Raw genomic sequence first — 21726 nt, 5'->3', positions numbered from 1 at the left:
CCCCCCCCGCCAGCCCATCCCCTGTCCCCACTTCTGGGCTGAGGGATCTTGGCTCCAGTTTACTCTTTGTTCAGGAGTATCTTGGGTATTTTCAGTATCTTGATCGTATTTGATAACTTGCGCAGGAATCTGCCCCATCTTGGGTATTTTCAGTATCTTGATCGTATTTGATAACTTGCACAGAATCTGCCCCAGGGATTGTTGTAGAAGATCACAGAAGGACTTGCTTTCCAGCCATTCACAGTTTCTTTGGGTGTGTACGTGTGTGTGGGGGGGTGAGGTTGCATTATTTTTATAGCAGGTAATAGTATTTCCTATAATCTTAAAGCATACAGTTATATAAAAATATTATGACTTTTCACCTGTAAATTAAAAAGTAGTGATTTTGTAGTATTTAAGGGGTGAGTGGAATTGTGTAGCTTTTTATTTTAAAAAAAAGCATGTTTCAGCATGTTTCAAATACTGAATCAGAGGTCCAAAATGAGGCAGCTTTGTTGTGTAATTTTCAATTACATTTATGCAAATATTTCAGTTTTTATCCCTAAACTTACACACAAACAAACCAAAAAAAACCCCAACCCAAAAAGCCAGAAAAAGACCACTTCTTTTTTAAAAGTAACTCACTGGCTCATTTCCAAAAAGTATGTTAATATAAGACATAACTTTCATCAATGATTCCTTGTAGAACTGACTAATAAATGGTACAGACAAATTAAAAAGAAAAAAAGCATGTTTCAGAAGTGGTACACAAACCAGATTTTCTTGAAGACTTTATCTCAAAGGTCTTCCTTTCCCTGTGTACACCGGATCATATTACCCACATATATTTTCCTTCTGGCACTTCTCACAATTTAAAATTATCTTGTGTTTATAAAAGGATTAGATAAATATTGTTAAACAATATTATATATGTTAGTGATATGATCTATCATATATATAACTGTATATTAATCATTTAGATAAAACCAAGGTTATAATAGCTTGGACATCAGATATTTGACTCTTAAAATGATACAAGTCCATATACTGAGCTGGTCATAAGTTGGTTTGGTCCAGGTATGGAAGTTCTTAAGGAAGCTCAGAATAATGATTTAATTATTATAGGTCTAATGATTTCCAGGATGGTCTAACAGTTTTATGAGGCCTTTAAGACCGTATTCTCCATTTCATTTTCCACTATCCATTATCTCTGAAATTATAGTTCTTTCTCCATCCATAATTCACACATGCGTGCTTTTTTTTTTTTTTAAGATTTTATTTATTTATTTGACAGACAGAGATCACAAGCAGGCAGAGAGGCAGGCAGAGAGAGAGAGAGGAAGGGAAGCAGGCTCCCTGCTGAGCAGAGAACCAGATGCGGGGCTCGATCCCAGGACCCTGAGACCATGACCTGAGCTGAAGGCAGAGGCTTAACCCACTGAGCCACCCAGGCGCCCTGCATGCGTGCATTTTATAGAGCATCTACTCTACACCAGGTCCTAGGGTTACGAAAATGAACGAGCTCCTCGTCCTGTCCTGTAGGAGCTTAGGTCTCAGACGAGAGTCAGATGGGCCATGGTGGTCTGGGTTCTGATTGCCGGGATGGGAGTAAATTCTAGGAGCAGTGGGAGGGATAGCCAGCCCACAGTTAAGGTTTTGAGCAAGAGACTTCTCAGTTGAGAACAAAGAAGTAAGGATTAGCAGTTGGTGGAGGTTGTAGTCTGTGAGAAGACATGATATGGGGGTGAGTTTGGGGGAAGAGGAGAAAAGTGGTTCCAGGGAGAGGAAGTACCATTTTGAGAGGGTCTGGAGCACTCAGAAGCAGTGGACATAACTTTTGCATGGAGGGAGCATAGATTTTTGAGGCAGAGATTGGTGTAAAATGCAGCAGGGAATGTAGGCAGAACCAAAGATAGGAAGGGTTTTACAATGTGATGTACTGTGTCTGGAGGACAGAGGAGAGACATGGTTGAACTTAGGGTACATGGACGATCCCATCCATCCTACAATGGCTTATCTGATTCTACACTTGGAATAGGAGACAGAGTGGGAATGGTCTAGAGCAAGGCCATCCCTGTTTCAAAAAAAAAAAAAAAAAGAAAAAAATCCCTTTGAAGTGCACAGCTTACTCTATGGCAAAATTAATTGCTTAAGTAACACCTTATAAAGTCAGGGTCAAGTCAGAAGCCTCCTCCTTCCTCCATCATACCTTTATTTTTTGTTCTTTCCTTCACCTCATTTTCCCATCCTAGAACAACAAGGTCACACTCTTCCGCCAGCTGCAGCAGATGACATACAGCCTGATTGAGTGGCGGTCCCAAATTCTGTCTGGAACCCTCCCCAAGGACGAACTGGCAGAGCTCAAGAAAAAGGTCACAGCCAAAATCGATCACGGAAACAGGTAAACTGGGGGTGATTTCACCAAGAACTTGGAAAGAGATGGGCACATTCATGCTAAGGACATGCCTCGCCCTCAGCTTTTGATCTTGGAATTGTCAAAGAATGATGCGTACTGTTTTCTTTTTGCGTTGAGAAACATTTAATTCTGTTGGGAAAATATGGCGGCCCCTCACATAGGCCAGACCTTGTGTGGGATCTCTGTGTCGAGGAGATGACAGACGATCAGGGAAGATGGGAATTTGCTGCCAAACAAGACTGAAAGGGACAGCGCATCTGAAGTCGCATTTTCCGAGGCCTGCATTGATCTCGGTTTTTATTCTGAGAGTGAATTTTATTTTATTTTTTTTTAAAGATTTTATTTATTTATTTGACAGAGAGAGATCACAAGTAGACAGAGAGGCAGAGAGAGGGAGGGAAGCAGGCTCCCTGCTGAGCAGAGAGCCGGACGCGGGACTCGATCCCAGGACCCTGAGATCATGACCCGAGCCGAAGGCAGCGGCTTAACCCACTGAGCCACCCAGGCGTCCCCTGAGAGTGAATTTTAAATCAGCATCAGACACATTCTCTGTCTTTCTCTCCCATGTTCCCTAACTGGGACCGTGGTGTGTAGTGTATGAAAACCAAATTTACAAGAAGAGTAAAACACATTTTTAGCCTGTTGATTATGCCTCCAGTCACCTCTAAGGAGTTAATCACTTCGCTAATCTTCGGATTAGCTCAAGTAGATACATAGGTTCTAGATGTTACTGCCCTTTAGAAAGTGAGAAATCAGTCAGTTCATCAGTTAATGGCCTGGGATGCGTCTCTCCTGACTCGTTCCTTTGAAGAGACTGGGTTGGTTCCTCAGTTTTGTTGATGATCTGTTTGACATCTCGTTTGGTTTTCTAAATTTCCTCAAGTTGTGCATAGGTGATTTTTTCCCCTTGCCCCTTTGCCTCAGGACCCTTGAATATACTTCTGACACCCGTTAAAGTAAGGCCCATTATCCTACTCAATTAAATGTTACAGACGCTGACAGCTGTATTCAGAAGAAAGCTGGGGTGACTACAGCATACAAGATTCAGATTCAATCGTTATATGAAATCTCCTGTGTACCCTTCACATGTATGGCTTGATTATAATCCATTTTATGATTAAAGAACACAGACCAAGTGAACTTAAGAGATTTATTTCTAAGTAACAGAGATTGTAAGTGGGGAAGTTGAAATTTGAACCCTAAACTTAAAATTCTGTGTAATGCTCCCTTCCTAGGGTTAGAATGGACTGTTCCCTCCCTTGTCACTTGTCCATTCATAGGACTGTATGCACAGGGGTTATATTTCTAGCTGGGTGCTGAGGCATTTCTTCAGAAACAGCGATGGTGGGCTAAGTCCGGTCCCTCCTGGTGTCTGTGCTGTCCTTGTATTTTTGGGTCTTATCACAGTGTGACATGGGCCTAGAGGTCTCTGATCTTCAGCAGAGGATGTTAATGTCCTATAAATAGCCAGACACGCCTGCCATCCCACTCCAGCTTGTAAAAGCTGCTTCATCTGTGTGTCAGTGCTTAGTCTCTGAGCCGCCAGCAAGACCCACAGCTCCTGTGTCTGGGTGGCCTGTGGGTCTGGCTGCCGTGGAAAGGAACCTGCCAGATTAAATCAGTTGATGGAGATGCTATAAAACAGGGAGGGGAGAGTCAGTCATTAGACATTTTTGCCTTCTTCCCAAAGACTTGGCACATTTCACTATTATCCCTCAGCTTTCTTGCTGTTTGGACATCCCTGTTCCCAAGTTGCTGGTTCCTGGAATGAACGCTGGGCATTCAGATAGCAGTATCCTCTTTCCACCACGTTCCCAAGTCTTGGAACGAAGCACATTTTTTTTCAACTTCTTTGTGCACATTGGGCATAAGAGCCTGAGTAGGGATTGTGCCCTGCATAGACCATATGGCTCTTTTCCTGTGTAACACTCAGAGCTACAACTTCACACAGCCAGGTGTGTTCTGGTGCCAGTTGCTGTGATAAGACCTGCCGTGTATGGAGAGTGGACTAGATACTAGACGCCACGTTACTTGCTTTACATGTTATCTCATGAAATTCTCACAACAACCCTGAATGGTAGGGAGTATTTACAGATGAGGAAGTCAGGGCTTTGCAAAATCAAGTAAATCACCCTGAGTCCTCTTGCCTAGCATGTATTCAAGCCAAGATTGAAATCCTGATCTAAGCGACAGCAGAGCTCCTGCTGTGAGAGAAGTTATGAAATTCCACCAGTCAGGACCCACTTCACTGATGGCCTTTAAGACAGTCTTGAGTTAACGGCTGTCCTCAACGTTGAACTTAAAGGAAATCAGGCAAAGCCCCCAGATATTTGGTCTATCATTGTTCTTATGTCAAGCAATAGAAAATTGGGAAGAGGCGTTGATCAGAGGAATCTGGTCAGAAGCAGTGATGGTTTTGCCTTTCCTGTGGAGAGTCTGTGGAATAAATATACTTTGCATATCATATGAATTTGATTAACACTACCATAAGTTTTCATAACTTACTGACCACAAGTTTTGGGGAAAGGAGGCAGACATCAAAAAGAGAGAAGCCAAGGAACTGTTCTTAACTTGATTGGTCTAGCACCCAACTTTCTAACCATGAATCCTCTGGGTTCTTTCCTGGGGAATCATCAGGAAAGAGTCTGTTCTTAATGAGGAGACTCACTGGTCACTGCTTTCTTTCTAGAATGCTTGGGTTAGATCTGGTGGTGAGAGATGACAATGGGAATATACTGGACCCAGATGAAACCAGCACCATTGCCCTCTTCAAGGCCCATGAAATGGCCTCAAAAAGGATTGAGGAAAAGATCCAAGAAGAAAAGGTACAATCCTCCAGTGTGCAGATTTGGGTCACTGAGATTCCATTTTTACTTTTGTTTTTAATGAGAGAAAGGGAGTCATTGACAAGAAGAGGCAGAAATGTTTAGAAAGTCATTCGGTGCCTCATTGAAAAGCAAAACATAACAACAAAAAAATGAGGCATCAATATACCTTCTGATATGGAAAGATTGCAAAGACATGTATTAATAGAAAGAACAAGATTTAAGAACAGTGTGTACAAAACACTAGTCTTTGTGTTTCAAAAAGGCATATACAGACCTCCGTGTTTTCTTATGCATAGACTAACTCCAGAAAGATAGACAAGAAATTGATAATTAATCCTTGCCTCTAGGAAGGAGAACTGGGTGGGAGGGAGCCTTTGTTCTGTGTAACCTGCTGTATTTGATATACATAATACAGTTTCCAAACTCAGTACAATAATATTTAAATATAAAGCATTTGAAAGGTTTTGAAAGTAACAGTGAGATATTAAATAAAAATGAGAAAAGTACAGAGAAAGAGAACAAGAAAAATGCCCCAAAGTATGATGGCACAGACCAAGCTGCATTGATATTTTGGTATATATTTTTCCAGTCTTTCTGTTCTAATGAGTAAAGGCTTCTGTTTATTTAGTTTGTAGTTTCATTTCTTTAGCACAATTGTGATAATATTTAATTGTGTTTCTGCATTCAATGTCTAACCACACTTGAGAATGAAGCCTTTCTAATGGAATCTCTTGTTTGCAATGAGAACTGTTCCCAAAAAGAGGGATAATGGATCATGATTTTTATGCCTCTGAGGTTCATTCAGAAGCCTTGTGGGAGATGAGAAATTCTGGAAGCTACTAAGCCATGAGTTGTCATCTTGAGGTAGCACTTACTGAATTCGCTGGGCTCGAGGCCCTGAACAGGACAGTTTGGGTTCTGTGTGTTTTTTTTTTTTTTTTTTTTTTTTTTAAGATTTATTTGCTTATTTGAGAGAGCAAGTGAGAGAGAGGGAGAGAGAGAAGACATGTATGGGGTGGGGGAGGGGCAGAGGGAGAGGGAGAAAATCTCAAGCAGACTCCTATCGAGCATCAAGGCTGACGTGAGGCTTGATCTCTTGACCCCGAGATCATGACCTGAGCTGAAATCAGGAGTCAGACCCTCAACGGACTGAGCCACCCAGGCGCCCCATGAGTAGGATAGTCTTGATCATCCAAATCATAGTGATTGTATTTTGCTCACTTAATCATCTGGCCACGTACATACACTTTCTTCTCAGTCGGTGCTTCTCCCCTCAACTGGCAATTACATTTGTCCCCATTTGATGGCCCATGTCTTTGCCATTATTCCCTGTTTGCTGCAACCTCGAGGCTTTTCTGTCTTTTCCTGTGTGTTCAGTCAGTTCTTCAGAACCTGGACTTGCGGGCCCAGTCTGTCTTCAGTGCCGTCCACACCTACGGCCTCTACGTGAACTTCAAGAACTTTGTCTGCAACATTGGGGAAGATGCTGAGTTGTTCATGGCCCTCTATGATCCAGACCAGTCCACCTTCATCAGGTAGTGGGGTCCCAGGCCATCCGCTGTTGACCTTGCAGAAACACCCAGCCTTCACCTGCCACCCACCTGAGGAGCCCTTTGCTCGTCCGAGAGCGGGAGATAGAAAAGGGGTAGGATCGTAAGTGGTAGAAAATAAAATCCTTCAGGCTACTGAGCCTTTCTTTGTGGCTGTGGGAACAGTACAGTGACTGATTGTGTGCTCCCTTCATCTTAGAATCCCATAAAGCTATCAGAACAAGGAGATGAGGACAAAGCGTTTAAAAGACTATGGGGGATGGGGTAAGGGAGGAATGCGTCAGCAGAGCACAGAGGATTTTAGGGCAGTGAAACTGCTCTGTGTGATTCCGTAATGGTGGCTGTGTATCATCCTACATTAGTGCAGATCATTAGGATGCAAGCACCAAGAGTGGACCCTGAGGTGAACTGTCGACTCGGGGCCGGGGGATATGATGGGGGGAGGTGTTGAGGTATCGGTGTGGGTTCTTCACCTGTAACAAATATACCACCGTGCTGGGGGGTGCTGATAGTGGGCGAGGCTGTGTGGGGGGCTGGGAGGCAGGAGGCTATGGGAACTCTCTGTCCCCTCCACTCAGCTTTGTTGTCAACCTAAAACTGCTCTAAAAAATAAAGTCTGTTAAAAAAAACAAATTTTTTTTTAAACTGTAGTGAATGATAGTAGGTTTCGTTCGACCCTATGGTCACGCTATCACTTAGCTGAGCAACTAAGAAAACAGATCGGTTTTTGAGCAGATGGTTAAAAGTAGTTACTGACAAATTGTTTATTTCTATAATCGAAATTTTATCTGGATGTGGTGGAGTGGATTCCAGGGCATGGATTTGGAATGATTATTCTAAAATTATATTCCTGGTTCGGCAAAGCTGAAGATCTTACACAAAGATCTGGAGGTGGAAGAAAGATACCAGGCGGAACCTGGCAGAAGCTGCTGCGTGTGTGCCTGTCCCGAATCCACGCTGGGCATGCGTCTCGGAGCCTGGCTATGGCACGCTCACTTCTCCAAAGCCGGGGGACCAGGGAGTGGCCCACTTGGGTGCTACATTGACACTTGCCTGATAAATTCAGCGGGGCTCTTTGGGGTCTTCTTTGGACCCTGTGAAGTCTGTGCCGTGGATAGGTCCAGTGCCAGTTAGCCCTTCATTAAGGATAATTTTTTTTTCCTTCACCAGTGAGAATTACCTAATTCGTTGGGGCAGTAACGGGATGCCCAAGGAAATAGAGAAGCTTAATAACCTCCAAGCGGTTTTTACTGTAAGTTCTACCTTACATCTAATCATTTCTTTGTGCTTACGATATTAGCAGATGCTCATGGTGAGTATATGGCAAAACCTCCAAAATGAAAAGCTGAAAAGGAGAATCATCATGATCCCCCTAGCAGGAATAACTGCTCATTTATTCAGCAGATATTTATCGGGCACCCATTAGATGCCAGCCACTGACCTAGGCACTTGAGACACAGTAGTGAACATATCAGAAAAAAATCCCTGGTCAAGGAGCTTTTCTCCAAAACAGGGAGACAGTAAGAAACGATGATCCAATAAACGAGTATGTTATATAGAATGTTAGAAGTCATAAGTACTTGGGGGGGGTGGGAGTTTCTGGGCTGGGGAAGGGGTGCCGTTTTAAGTAGACGGGTCAGGCAGACCTTCATGAGAAGGGGCCATTTGAGCAAGAGCTGAAGTTGACAAGAGAGTAAGCAATGCTGATAAAGAGAAGAGCATTCCAGACCCAGGGTACAGCTCAGGCAAAGACGGGGATCTTGACTTTTTTGTTTCCTCATATTTTAATGGACTTTACCCTGTACTCCTCCTCTTCTCCAAGGAAGGAGGAGTGCTGCTTTACATGGGTCAGGAGGAAGGAAATTTATTGGGTTATAGCCTGGGGCATGATGATTCTCTTTCTTTGGGGCTGGAATTTTCTTGGTGTTCTCTCCCTTTTTTAGGACATCAGAGCTTGAAGTGCCTTAGAGTTCTGCCATCTGCTCTCTACGAGGCCTGCAGGAGACGCTCTCTTCCTTCTCTGCCTTCTTCCCTTAAGCCCACGCACATATTTTATCTCCTTAATTCTCTTACCACTGATACGCAAGGAAAATAGAGTCTTAGAGAAAACGCCTAAAAACATGATACAGAGTGGTGGACCCAGTATAGGCTTATCAAATCTCTCCTTCATTCATTTCTCCTTCTTATTATCCATTCCCTCTGTTAACATCCCATTTCTGGGACAAGTGGGGTGTGATTACTACTCATGCATTGACCCACCTGTATCTCTACCACCTGGTAAACAAAGAGAAAGAGCTGGAACTCTTCCTAAAACCTCCCTTCTTCAGTTCACAGACGTGGGTTTTTCCCTAAAACCAAAAGGCATTTATCAGTCAATGTGTACCTTGAAAAAAACAATAAAAAAAGGAATTACTGACTTTCTGGTCCATCTTCTGCCTGAGAGCATTTTAGAAAAGCTGCATTTCATCCCCTTTCCCCCACCACCTCCCCCTACTGATGGGGATCTTCTTGGGATGCAGATTTCATGTCCAGCCTTTTCAATTAAATAAAATCTGGTGACTACTTCCTTGATCACTCAACATTCTACGAAAACTTCTTTTACAAATGATTGTACCTTGATGAACAGTAACCGTGTGTCATAATTTATGTAACTAGTCACCCGGAGTCTTTATCTTTCTGTTATTAAGAGAAGCCTTACAAAACCTAGAGCAGAAATTCAGGGTCGATGTTATCATTGCTCTGTATTCCTATCTTGGAGACCTGAGTTCACTAAACTATAGAGGATGGATTTGGAATGACTATTTAGAAAGTAATTCTCAATTCAGTAAAGAGGCCTTGGACAGCTGTTTCATGAAAGGAATTTGAGATGAAATTAAATTATTCCTCACGTTAAAGAGAATGAGATATGTGAGCTCATTCATGGGTTTACTCACCCATCCTTAAGAATACAAACAAGTGTAGAACATGAACCACAAAAAACCAGAGACATCTCATCTACACATCTTTTGTTAATCCACATACACCCAGAAGCTCTCAGTGAATACCTCTCGTAAAACAGATGAATAATTACAGAAACCAGCACATGTAAATTTCTCTGTTATAGTTGTCTCACAGGATTATTTGGAAGATGAAGTGAAATAGCACCAGCCTGTGTAGACCCCCAGTAAAGATCAGCATCTTGCAAGCTTTGATTCCCTTTGACACTGGCATGCTTCAGGGGCTCTGCCATATCCTGGCAGAATATAAAGTAGCAATGACAGATGTCCCGACTTTTAAGTACCCAGCTTAAATTGATAAGTTAGAGACTTTAGATTGAAAATGATCGGATTTCTCGATTTGAAGTAGGAACTGGGAAATCAAACAAATGCCTTCCTTTTTTAAATACAGTCATTTTCCACTGATGCCATGGTCATTCTTGGATGGGAACGGGGGAGGGAGGGAGTTGTCCTGCTATTTCAGCACAAGAAAGAACTCTCTGAATGGTGTTCTGTTGTCGAGTGAGAAGAGAAACAAAGGTGACAGGGTGATGCAGCTCGATCTCCTTTTTGCGTGTTCTCTGTCCCGTAGGACCTCAGTAGCACAGACCTCATCCGGCCCCGCATCAGCCTCGTGTGCCAGATTGTCCGGGTGGGCCACATGGAGCTGAAGGAGGGCAAAAAGCACACATGTGGGCTCCGAAGACCTTTTGGAGTAGCAGGTACAGAAAGACCCAGAGACAACTGTAAACGCCGCAGCCACTGTAAAGGACAGCATGGCAGGGCCTCCAGCGATTGAACATTGAACTTAGGATCCAGGAATCCCACTTCTGGGTGTCCGCCCAAAAGAACTGGAAGCAGAAGGCCTCAGGATACTTGTACATCCGGGTTTAGAGCAGCCTTATTCACACTAGCCAAGAAGTAAAAGCAACGCAAGTGTCTGTGGGTGGATAAATGGATAAGGAAAATGTGGTCCGTCCAGACAGTGACCTATCATTCAGCCTGAGAAAGAAAGGAAATTCCACAACATGGCTGAACCTTGGGGCTGCTGTGCAAAGTGAAATAGGCCAGTCACAAAAAGATAAACATGGCATGGTCCCACTCCCACCTGTGTGAGGTGCCCAGAGTGGTCAGATTCATTATGAGCAACGGAAGGTAGAGTGGTGCTTGCCGGGGGTTGTGCGGAGGGGGACAGGGGAGGGTTAGTGTTTAAGGGGGACAGAGTTTCATTTTGGGAAGATGGAAAAGTTCTGGAGAGGGTGCTGATGGCCACACAAAGGATGAATGTGCCTAATGCTGCTGAACTGTACCTTTAAGAATGGTTAAAACAGCAGATTTTATCCCCACCACACACACACAATTGACTATAGGAGGGAAAACCCAGAGACAGCGCAAGATGAATTTGGTTGTCAACGTGAGTATTGGACACACAGCGGTTACTGCCTGGGGCTTCCAGTTATCTTTTCTGGGGGGTTCCGAGCCCTCACCTAGACCCCGCCTCCTTTGTTTCTCCCTCAGTGGTGCCCCACACAGTGCCTTGTGCACGGTAGGATCTCAGTAAAGCCTTGTTTGGACTCTCGGCATTCTCCCTGCCTGTGGGCTGATTTCAGTCCAGTAAAACTCTCCCTGGAAAGTGGTTTGCCTGCCTGGACGATTCACTCTTCAAAGGCAACATTGGATTTGTAGTCCCTCTCAAAGAGGGTCCTTGGCTTACATCAAGCCCCACAACCTCCCAAGAGGCCACGCATTTTCTTCTGTAGTTTGTTCGATTAAGGAAATACATTCCTGGTTGTACATTGATATTTCAGTCACTGAGAAGTTTTGAAAGCTGTCGATGAAAGGCCTTAATTCTCCTGGAACAAATAGCCAGAGAATGTCGGCAGGACTGACCTTGTGGGTTGTGTGGGTAACAAGGCTTCTTCTCCATGAGGCCGTGTGCATGGTCATTCCCTGACCAACCTTGCCCTCCCACTGGCTGCTCAAGGCCTGCCAGTCTCTGAGGAGGCACGGCATTCCTCCTGACAGAGCATTAAAATGAAATCTCAGAAAAGGGAAGGAACTTAGCCATTTATATGACAATCCACTAAGCTCTGTTTAAGGGGGGGTGGAGTGGTGTGTGTGTGTGTGTGTGTGTGTGTGTGTAACTGTCATTTACTCTGAGGATCGATGCCAAGCATCGATCAGCAGAGATCTTGGAGTAACTGCATGACGGCATCGACAGATGAACCGCCCCTTGGAAGAGGGGTGGTGCCAGATACAGATTTTTCAGGTTTTGGTTTTTTTTTTGGTACAGTGTTTGCAGGGGTCTTATCTGACAGCAAGCTTTTGCAGCATCCTTTCACCAACATTATTATTTCCCAAGCCTTACCCACTGTGGTTTGGGTTACTTTGAGAAGGCATTTCCTTCCTTATCCTTTAGTTTTTCATCTGAGAAATGTTTCCTATCTCAGTACTTCTTCTAATCTTCAAACAGGTTATCTGGGAGTGGATGTTGAGGTGTGTTTTATGGCCCGATTGTAATTCATTAACCCAGGGCTAGCCTCTGTGGGTGCAGGACGTGCTGTATTTGTTGCTCTTCTTGTGTGCAGAGAAGCAAATCACTGTGCGATCTTCTGGGTTGCTGCTGCCCTGCCCTGCCTTCCCTAGTGAATGTGGAAGCCAGGTGCGACTGCATCAAGGCCAAGAGATGGTTGACCCCTTCGAGTCTTGAGTTTCTATCTCAAGTCCTCATTCTGTTGACACTCCTGATATAAAATATGTGTGCTCTGTGTCTTTGAATGCAGGCTTGCTAAAAAACAAAACAAAACAAAACAAAACCAATCTGGTTTCCGATTTCTCAAGAATTTAGCATTTGGTTGTGTAGAATTTTAAGAAGTGGGTAGTCTGCCGGATTGATCTAAGAAAAATACAAACCCTGAGCTCCGTGTCTGAGCTCCTGATGAATTAATTGTTCTGCAGGCTGGGCACCAGAAGTCATAGCTGACAAAGACCAAAGTGTCCCCGCGTGGTATCTCACTTCTCTAGTGTCCTGTGTTTGCAGATACTATAGTTTTCCATAGTAACTTACTGAAGCCTGACACAGTTAAGTTCTTTAATTAAGTTTTATCTTTTTCCTAGTGATGGATATCACTGATATCATACACGGGAAGGTGGATGATGAAGAAAAGCAGCATTTTATTCCCTTTCAGCAGTAAGTACTTTGGCATTGATCCCGGGTGACTTCAGACCTGGATGAGTTCTTTGAATGATCTGTTAACACAGAACCAGGTGCTAGGAACCATTTGCTCAGTTCCAGAAGGAAAGCCTTGTAACTGGAAGATTGTGAGATAGAAGCCGACGGAAGACTTTATTCAGGGTCCTTTATATTGAGATCACATGTAGGAGGGTAAGCCTAACTTTTCTGGTTCGATAGAAAGGACTGATGGAATAGAAGGGGCAAATCTGTATCTGCAGCAGAAGCCAGAAAATGGTGCCCCATAGGTGTTAGAAAGGCCAGAGTATATTTGCATTCTGTTGTCAGGAACAGATATTACAGAGGACAGAGCGTCCTGTAGGACAGCTCAGGGTTCCCTGGAGATCTTGTTAGAGTGCAAAACGTGGTCTGGTGGGTCAGGAGGCTGCCGCTAACGAGCTTCCAGCTGGAGAGCACACTCAGGGTTGAAGGTGTTTAGGAGGTTGGAGAGTGAGGGGCTGACTAGTAATGCCTGGGTGTCTGTGGGGGGAGGGGAAGCCAGTCTGGGAGGACACCGAAGGATTGCCTGAAGAGCTCCGCTAAGGCCTCCGGGCTGAGCTTCAGGAGCTGGAGCCCTGTGTGGGTGCCTGTGGGTCATGGGCCAGCAGGTGTGAACCCACAGGCCTCTGAAGAAGTGTATGTGTGAACATCAAGGCTCTAGCAGTTGTGGTCGCCTTATCCTGGGCGTGGGTGGTGGCAGCCTAGAGGAGATGGCAGACCATGCTGGAATGGAGCGGTCCTATCAGTGAGGAAGGTGACTATCTCAGCCGGCCTGCAGCTGCCACAGTAGATCAGTAGAACCGCTGAGAACTCTGGAAACCAGCCCAAGGATACTGAAATTAACATACGATTTTTAAAAAAATCATAGCACAAATCAGTGGAGAAATAGGAACTATGCAGAAATGAACTGTTTGACACAGTTAGCCACCCATTTACGAAACCCAGGTTAGAACCTGTCTCACATCGTGTGCCACAGGAAATTTCACATGATTAAATGTGTAAGTATAAGAACTAGAATCTTAAAATACTACAGGAAAATCGGAGTTTTATATAATAGTGGTGAGTGGGAGGCCTTGCTGACTCAGACGGCAAAGATCTGACTGAAAAAGAAAAATTGGCAGGTAAGCCACACAAAAATTTTAAATTAAGTTATTTAAAACTTAGGTACAGAATAAAGTTTAGTAAAATGTTTGCAATGTGTATTAAAAGAGAATGAATATTGTTACTATATAATTAATAGAAATTCATAAGGATATGAGCATAAAATAATGTATGTGTGTATATATACACCCAAATGTGCATACAAACACAGAAAGAAATGGCCCAGACATTCATTGAGAATCCGTGCAATTTGGTTTAACAAGGAGTTTTGGTATTTGGTTTGACCGAGTTTTAAAAATATATATAATATCCAGAGTTTGGCTGGGTAGAAGGAAATATACAGTAGTTATAGGAATATAAACTATTACAATGCATTAAAGGCCTCAAAATTTAGATATTTCAGAGAATATACTCCATAATTAACAGTGATTCTTTCTGTTGATGTGGCAAAAGGTGATTTTTCCTTTTTTTTTAACGTTTAACAAAATTTTGCGAATTTTGTTTACTCTGTATTTCTATTTTTTCTACAAAAACTATGTATGATATATAATTTTATTTAAAGTATAAAAATCTTCTTGTTCAGTTTAAAGCCCACCAGCTTTAGACCAGTTTCTAAATGTAATAGTACAGATAGCTAAGTAGCAGTTCCTTCCTTCATCCAGAGGCTGCTATAAATAATTTTTTAAAAGGGCTTATCTAATACCTTACTACCTATGTACTGACCCTCTAAGAATGTGGTGAGGTATATATTTTATGCTGCTTAGTGCTAATATGAATTAATGAGGTGACTTTCAAATTCATGGATGCTGATCCCAATATAAATAAATAAATAAATATATATATATATATATATATGTTCAAATATATTAAATAAATATGTAAAGTGTAACAAATATAATTTACTAACTATAATCTTATATTAATACATTAAGTTAAATGTATCGATATATTAAATATGACTATATCTTAAACATTAGTGAATAAATATGAAATAATATATAGAATAAATGAGTATGTAGATATATTAAAATGTATATATTATACTTACAATAAATATAGACATAAAGAACCTTCACATCCATGAATGTTCCTGTTACATATACATGTATAATGTATCACTATGTATCACTGTTACACGTTACCTATCATTACCTAGATATTATACGTTACCTATATCATTATCTAGATATGCATATGAGATGTGTATGTACGTGATAGGAGCAGCACGCATGGATGTGGAAGTTATTCTGTATGCTTGTTTCACTACTGAGGTGGGTTTCTTCCTTTGGGTGTGTGCCCCCCGCCTCATCTCTAACCAGCTCCCATCCCGAAGCTGTGTTGAAACAGCCCTGAGGTCACCTTCACTGTGTGGTAATGCACGCTGAGTTTCCGAGGAGCCCAGCCCTAATTCGATTACCGGGCACTGTGCAGCCAACAGGCACCGTAAAGCATTCGTGATGCAGATCACAGTCTCTGGCTTTTAACTCCTAAGATTTATGGCAGATGCTTTCATAACTTACCTCATCAATAAGCTTTACAGCGTATTATACGAGGAGAGTCTCCTGGATAGATTCTGCTAGTCTGTCTAAGGGAGCGTCCTTTGAAGGCAGCCACTCAGTCCGCAGCCGCCTCGCTCTTCAGTGGGACACTGCAGTAGGTTTCCTCACTGCTGTCCCGGCACAGATCAGACGCCTACAGAGAAGGCTGGCCTGTGTCGTGGTGGGAGAGAGAACGAGACCACAGCAGAGAGGGAGCCCGCTCACCCATAGCAGGCTGATCTGTGCTTCTGAGAGCGCTTGTGCTGTCAGGAGGGGCTGTGTTTGGGTCCTGGATCTCAGCCTGGTCGATCATGAGAGTGAAGCTGGTTTGCTGGTGGCTGTGCCATCTCACTCTCACTCTAAGGGTCTGAGATCACCCTCCGAGAGCGGTTGCGTGCGTGAGTGCTGGTGCCAGATGGAGGCCTTTGCAGGCGTATGATGTCTGCCCGTTTTATGGATGAGGGAACTGAGGCCCAGAGTTTATGTCAGGTAGAACCAGGACCGGAGGCCAGGTCACCTGTCCCATCCCCACTGCTGCTTCACTTCCGTGACTTCAGCCTCCCCCACCTCAGAAAGAGCATCAGGCCTTGCCTCTGATTTTAACATTTGCCATCAGTTTTATTTGTTCTTGGGAGGTTGTTTTTTTCCTTTTTCCATTGGGTGCCTACCTTGGACACCAAATTCATCTTGGAAATGACCAAGACAGGCCCCCAATGGAAAAATAAAGGAAAGGGAGAGTCCTCTAGTGAGGTGTGTGTAGTGTTTAGATTTCCAAATTACTCCCATAGGACCCACCCTATCTGAAGCTGTGCTATAGAAACTTCCTCTTTTTTTTTTTTAACCTCTCATTTCTGACTTTCCCCAGAATTGCAATGGAAACGTATATCCGGCAGAGACAGCTAATCATGTCACCCCTGATAACATCCCATGTGATTGGGGAGAATGAGCCACTCACTTCAGTCTTGAATAAGGTGATAGCAGCAAAGGAAGTGAATCACAAAGGACAAGGTACACAGCCCTGTGCACTAAGCTGGGAGGGGACTTGTGGGGGCAGCACTGGAGCTGGATCCTTGGACTGCCGACCCTTTTCTCTACCTTTCTCTGATGCAAAGCAGACCCTGCTGGGGACTGCTCCCTGCAGCTTCCTGCTGAATGCATTTAACACTGAAGAGCTTAGAGGCTGCACTCAGCACATAATTGGATCACAGCTGTGTTTTGTAAATTCTGTGCAACAAATTTTTATCCCACAAGCCCTTTCTCAGTTTTGTCTCCCCTACAATCCCAATGCTGATTCTAGGTAAATGCACAAAGAGAATCAAGTTTGGGGATAATTATGTACCACCCTCGGAATGCTTGTCCTATTACATTACCTAAAATTAAGAGTAAAGAGACCAAAGTAATACAAATGAATGGATATTCATTTTTTTAAAGATTTGATTTATTTATTTGAGAGAGAGCGCGCACAAAAGTTGGGGTAGGGAGAAGCAGACTCCGCACAGAGCAGGGAGCCCAGTGGCTGGATCATGACCCAAGCCACCCAGGCACCCCTGAACAGATAATAATATGAAATAATGGGCTAGCTAGCAAAACACTTTGAGTTGTTTTTAGTGTTTCCATATATCATCCTGTTGACACAGTTTTTTTTTTTTTTTCTTTTTAAGATTTTATTTATTTATTTGACAGAGATATCACAAGTAGGCAGAGAGACAGAGAGAGATGAGGAGAAGCGGGCTCCCTGCTGAGCAGAGAGCCGATGCGACACTCGAACCCAGGTCCCTGGGAGCATGACCTGAGCCGAAAGCAGAGGCTTAACCCACTGAGCCACCCAGGCGCCCCCTGTTGACACAGTTTTAACTAAGCAATTCTGCTCATTGAAACTGCATTTTAAATTCGAATAATATTTTTAAAAAACCAGTTAAAATTTTATAATTCAAGTACTATGATGGTGATGATATGGGGAAGATGGGTCACTTTTTGTTTTTTTACCACCCTGGAACTATCTTCTACTGAAGCGGAGGCAATCAGGAAACACATTATTATCAGCGTATTTCATTTTCCATGTGTTCACAGTTGATCTGGGTAGGAAAGACATGTGAGGAAGCATTAAAGAATCTGAAAATAAGGGCGCCTGGGTGGCTCAGTGGGTTAAGCCTGTGCCTTCAGCTCAGGTCATGATCCCAGGGTCTTGGGATAGAGCCCTGCATCGGGCTCTCTGCTCAGCGGGAACCCTGCTTCCCTCCCTCTCTCTGCCTGTCTCTCTGCCTACTTATGATCTCTCTCTCTCTCTGTCAAATAAATAAATAAAATGTTAAAAAAAAAAAAAAAAAAAAGAACCTGGGGGCACCCGGGTGGCTCAGCGGGACAGGCCTCTGCTCTCGGCTCGGTCAGGGTCTCAGGGTCCTGGGATCGAGCCCTGCATCAGGCTCTCTACTCGGTGGGGAGCCTGCTTCTCCTCCCTCTGCCTGCCCCTCTGCCTACTTGAGATCTGTCTCTCTCTGTCAAATAAATAAAATCTTTAAAAATAAAAAAGAATCTGGAAACAAATAATGAAATATATATCTTTTATTTTAGAACTCCTAACCTAGGATATGATTTATTAGAGTGGAAAATCCTTACACTAAGTAAATTGCTGTACATGAGTAATTCCTTTCAGAAAAGTGAAAAAAAGTATTTGCTCTCTTGCTGCTTAACAAAGCAAGTGCTTTTCAAATGTTTTTATGCTCATAACAAATATTGTTTCTATGGCTGGCTGCATGATATTCCATTGCTTGGATCCCCCTAGGGAAGCATTTAAGTGTTTTCTGTTTTGTCCCCATTATAAATTTAAATAACTCTGCTGTGACTACTTTTATACGTGAAGCTTTTTCCATATTTAGGGTTATCTCCCCAAGAAAATTCCCAGAAGTAGGACAGCTGGGGCAAATGATGGGAACAGGCTCCAACTTAGAGATACCCATATTACCAGATTGCTTTCCATCGACTTCTGCCAGTGGTGCTAATTACCATGGTGCCTGCTTGGTGACCCGATAGTTAAAAATCTATTTGTTGGGCGCCTGCGTGGCTCTGTTGGTTAAGTGCTCAGCTCTTGATTTTGGCTCAGGTCATGATCTCAGGGTCATGAATCCTGCCATGTGTCAGGCTCTGTGCTGAGCATGGAGCGAGCTTAGGATTCTCTCCCCTTCCCCCGCTATTCATGTGCTCTCTCTCTCTCAAAAAAAAAAAAAACTCTAAAAAAAAAACTTTACCTATTTGAAAGGTGAAAAGTAGACTTCCATAGTTCTCTTGCAGTTAGAAAAAAAACTACTTGATGGGGAATTACCTAGACTTCTTACGCATTCGTGAGTTTTTCTAAAGTTTTCCTTCTCAGTTTTTGTGAAGATAACGATGTCTTATATAGAACATGTATTTTTCAATTTTTGATTTGTTAAATATTTGCCAACTTCATGTACTTCTTTGTGAATTGTCTATACATGTTCTATTTATTTGTTGTTTTTCTTGTAATTTCATAATAGGTATTTCACCCTTTTGTAGCATGCCTTTCACTTCTTTATAAATATCAAAACTTTCCATTTGTGTATAGATAATTCTTTTTTTTGAGATTAATTTATTTACTTTAGAAAGAGTGCACATGTGCACATGGACACAAGTGTGGGGAGCGGCAAAGGGAGAGGGAGAGAATCCTCACGCGGACTCTCCAGTGAGTGTGGAGCCCCATATGGGATTCAATCCCTTGACCCTGAGATCCTGACCTGAGCCAAAATCAAGAGTCAGACGCTTAACCGACTGAGCCACCCAGGTGCCCCTAGATAATTCTTTTTCTATGTGATTTCTTCATTTGTCTATACTTAGAAAAAGGTTCATTTTATTTTTTTTTGTTATATTAGGAATTTATTTTAATGAAAACGTGAGGTGAGAAATTAGTTGATTCTCTTTTTAAGTAGCAAGAAAATTATTCCAGCACATTTGTGATGTTGTTTCTTTTTTCAGGATTTGTTATGCATCTTTACTATATATTAAATTGCTATATATTATAGTGCTTAATCTAATTGTTTCCATTGATTTATATATATCTTTTCTACCACTAGTAAAATACTTCCTTATAGCTCTACAATATTTTGGTATCTGATAGGGGCTATCTTTATTCGTGTTTTTTTTTTCCCCCAAGTAAACATGTGTTCATTCATACCTCTGTCAAATTCTCAAGGAAGTCTTGTTGTGATTTTGATAGGAATGTCATGAAAATGATAAGCTAACTGGGGGAGCATTTACATTTTTATAATAAAATATCTGTATATTTTATTTTTCAGCGTTTCTATGGGTATTTTTGGTATAGATCATAAAGAGAGCTAAAAGTTCATTCTTTATTTCTTTAAAGGACTTTGGGTATCTTTGAAGCTTTTGCCAGGTGACCTCACACAGGTTCAGAAGAATTTTTCGCACTTGGTGGATAGATCAACTGCCATTGCCCGAAAAATGGGATTTCCTGAAATAATACTTCCAGGTAAAAGCTTTTGCGTGGTTCACCTGTTCTGCAACCTGTAGTTTCTCCTTCCATGCAGCAGTTACTTCTGATGGGACAGTTGAGTCAAGGTAAGAACCTCTGTGGTCTTTAGTGACCCGCATCCGTGGTATCAAGACAGTGGGAAACTCTAAGAGGGCCACGGTACCCAGTGCACGAGCCCAGGGTGATGCTTTTACGTGTTAACTCAGAAGTTCCTCTTCATGCTTTTCCTTTCTGCTCAGCACAGGCCCCTCTGAAATTCTTCCCTACATTATCCCTTAAGGATCGCTATGGTAGCACAGTTTTTGGGCCCCAAGAGTGATGTGCCTCGTCACGTGTCCCTTTCTTGGGATGACATCACCAGCATCGGGGCTGCTGGCTGAGAAGTTCTAGTGAGGGGCCTGCTCAGCTCAGTGTCTGTCAGACACTTTGCTCCATTTGCTTAATCTCCACCTGTGCTCTTGGCTCTCCCCATACGTGTGGTCATAAGAATGTAAACATTCCGTGGTTTTCTTACTTTCATTTTGTCTTTTCTGTCACCATATGTTAGTGATCTGCACAGGTGTTCTCTTAAATTTGCAGACTTAACCCATTTGATTTCTTAATCTTTATAGTAATAAATCATTTCAAGTGACTTTATATAAGATATGTATGTGTATTCCATAAAGCATAGGTGTTATAAATATTAAAATATATATATTTTTACAGATAAGTAAATAGAATATATAAGTAAGTAACCTTTGGCATGTTAGGAAAATTTTAGAAAACCATGCTGTTGTCTTCTATATAAAACTTGGGGTTCCATTAAAGTAACACAACATCTTATTCTTCCTTCCGGAGAGGAAGGGGCAGTGATGACGTGTTGCCACACACATCATCTGCACGTAGTTGGCATTAAAAAGGATGAGTAGGAAAAAGCTGTCTGTAAAACGGAGACCATCTTTTTCTTTTCTTGTGGAAGAAGGTGGTTCTTTATCTGCTGATGTCATCCCTTCCAGACTCCCTCAGCCCAGTGTGTCTTCATCTTCATTCTGTGAAAGTGTTTTGTCTTCTTGTTTAAAAAGAAATGAGCACTGGTGATACCCCTATAACCGAAGGCAGTGTTATTACGACAGCAAGAGTGAAAATCTGAAACAATAACACGGAGACGTGTATTTTTGGAAACAAAGTGAATTTGTCTTTGAAATCGGCTGGCAAGATTCTTTCTAATCTTTCTAGTCAATAGGCTTGGTTCCTGGACCGCCAAGGCCATCATAGGCTTAGGTAATCACCTAGGACAATGGCGCCCAAATGCTGGTCTTTGGATCAGCTCGGAAACATTACAGTACAGGTTCCTACAGTGATCGAGAGACTTGATTTCAGTTTGTAAAACCAGGGCTCCCCTGATGATTCTGGTGATCAGCCAGTTTTGAGAAATAAGTCCAGACCAAGATTCCTTACCTTGTCGCTCCTCATCCCCTTTTGAACAGGCTACAGAGATGCCCGAAGCCATTCCCTCAGCCCGACTTTCCCCTCTAGCCCAGGCGCTCCTGTCGTCTCCGTCATCTGCACAACCAGAATCTCAGAAGCCATCACATAACGTGCTCTATCTCTTCTTCTGCATCTG

General features: G+C 42.7%; 1 protein-coding gene across 1 annotated transcript in view; it reads left to right on the top strand.

Moving 5' to 3' along the window:
* LOC111153728 (dedicator of cytokinesis 5) overlaps positions 1 to 21726 on the top strand; it is a 210776-nt gene that overhangs the window by 92824 nt on the left and 96226 nt on the right. The window contains exons 6-13 of the mRNA XM_022512914.1: positions 2232 to 2380; positions 5085 to 5220; positions 6601 to 6758; positions 7944 to 8025; positions 10341 to 10470; positions 12866 to 12938; positions 16485 to 16627; positions 19995 to 20120. Coding sequence (XP_022368622.1) covers positions 2232 to 2380; positions 5085 to 5220; positions 6601 to 6758; positions 7944 to 8025; positions 10341 to 10470; positions 12866 to 12938; positions 16485 to 16627; positions 19995 to 20120 — 997 coding nt within the window. The remainder of the gene's footprint in view (positions 1 to 2231; positions 2381 to 5084; positions 5221 to 6600; positions 6759 to 7943; positions 8026 to 10340; positions 10471 to 12865; positions 12939 to 16484; positions 16628 to 19994; positions 20121 to 21726) is intronic.

Source organism: Enhydra lutris, unplaced genomic scaffold (assembly GCF_002288905.1).
Source record: "Enhydra lutris kenyoni isolate GAN:26980312 unplaced genomic scaffold, ASM228890v2 scaffoldscaffold3, whole genome shotgun sequence".
Lineage (NCBI taxonomy): Eukaryota > Metazoa > Chordata > Mammalia > Carnivora > Mustelidae > Enhydra > Enhydra lutris.
Note: the sequence above shows the minus strand (reverse complement) of the source record. Positions and strands in the feature narration are given on the sequence as shown.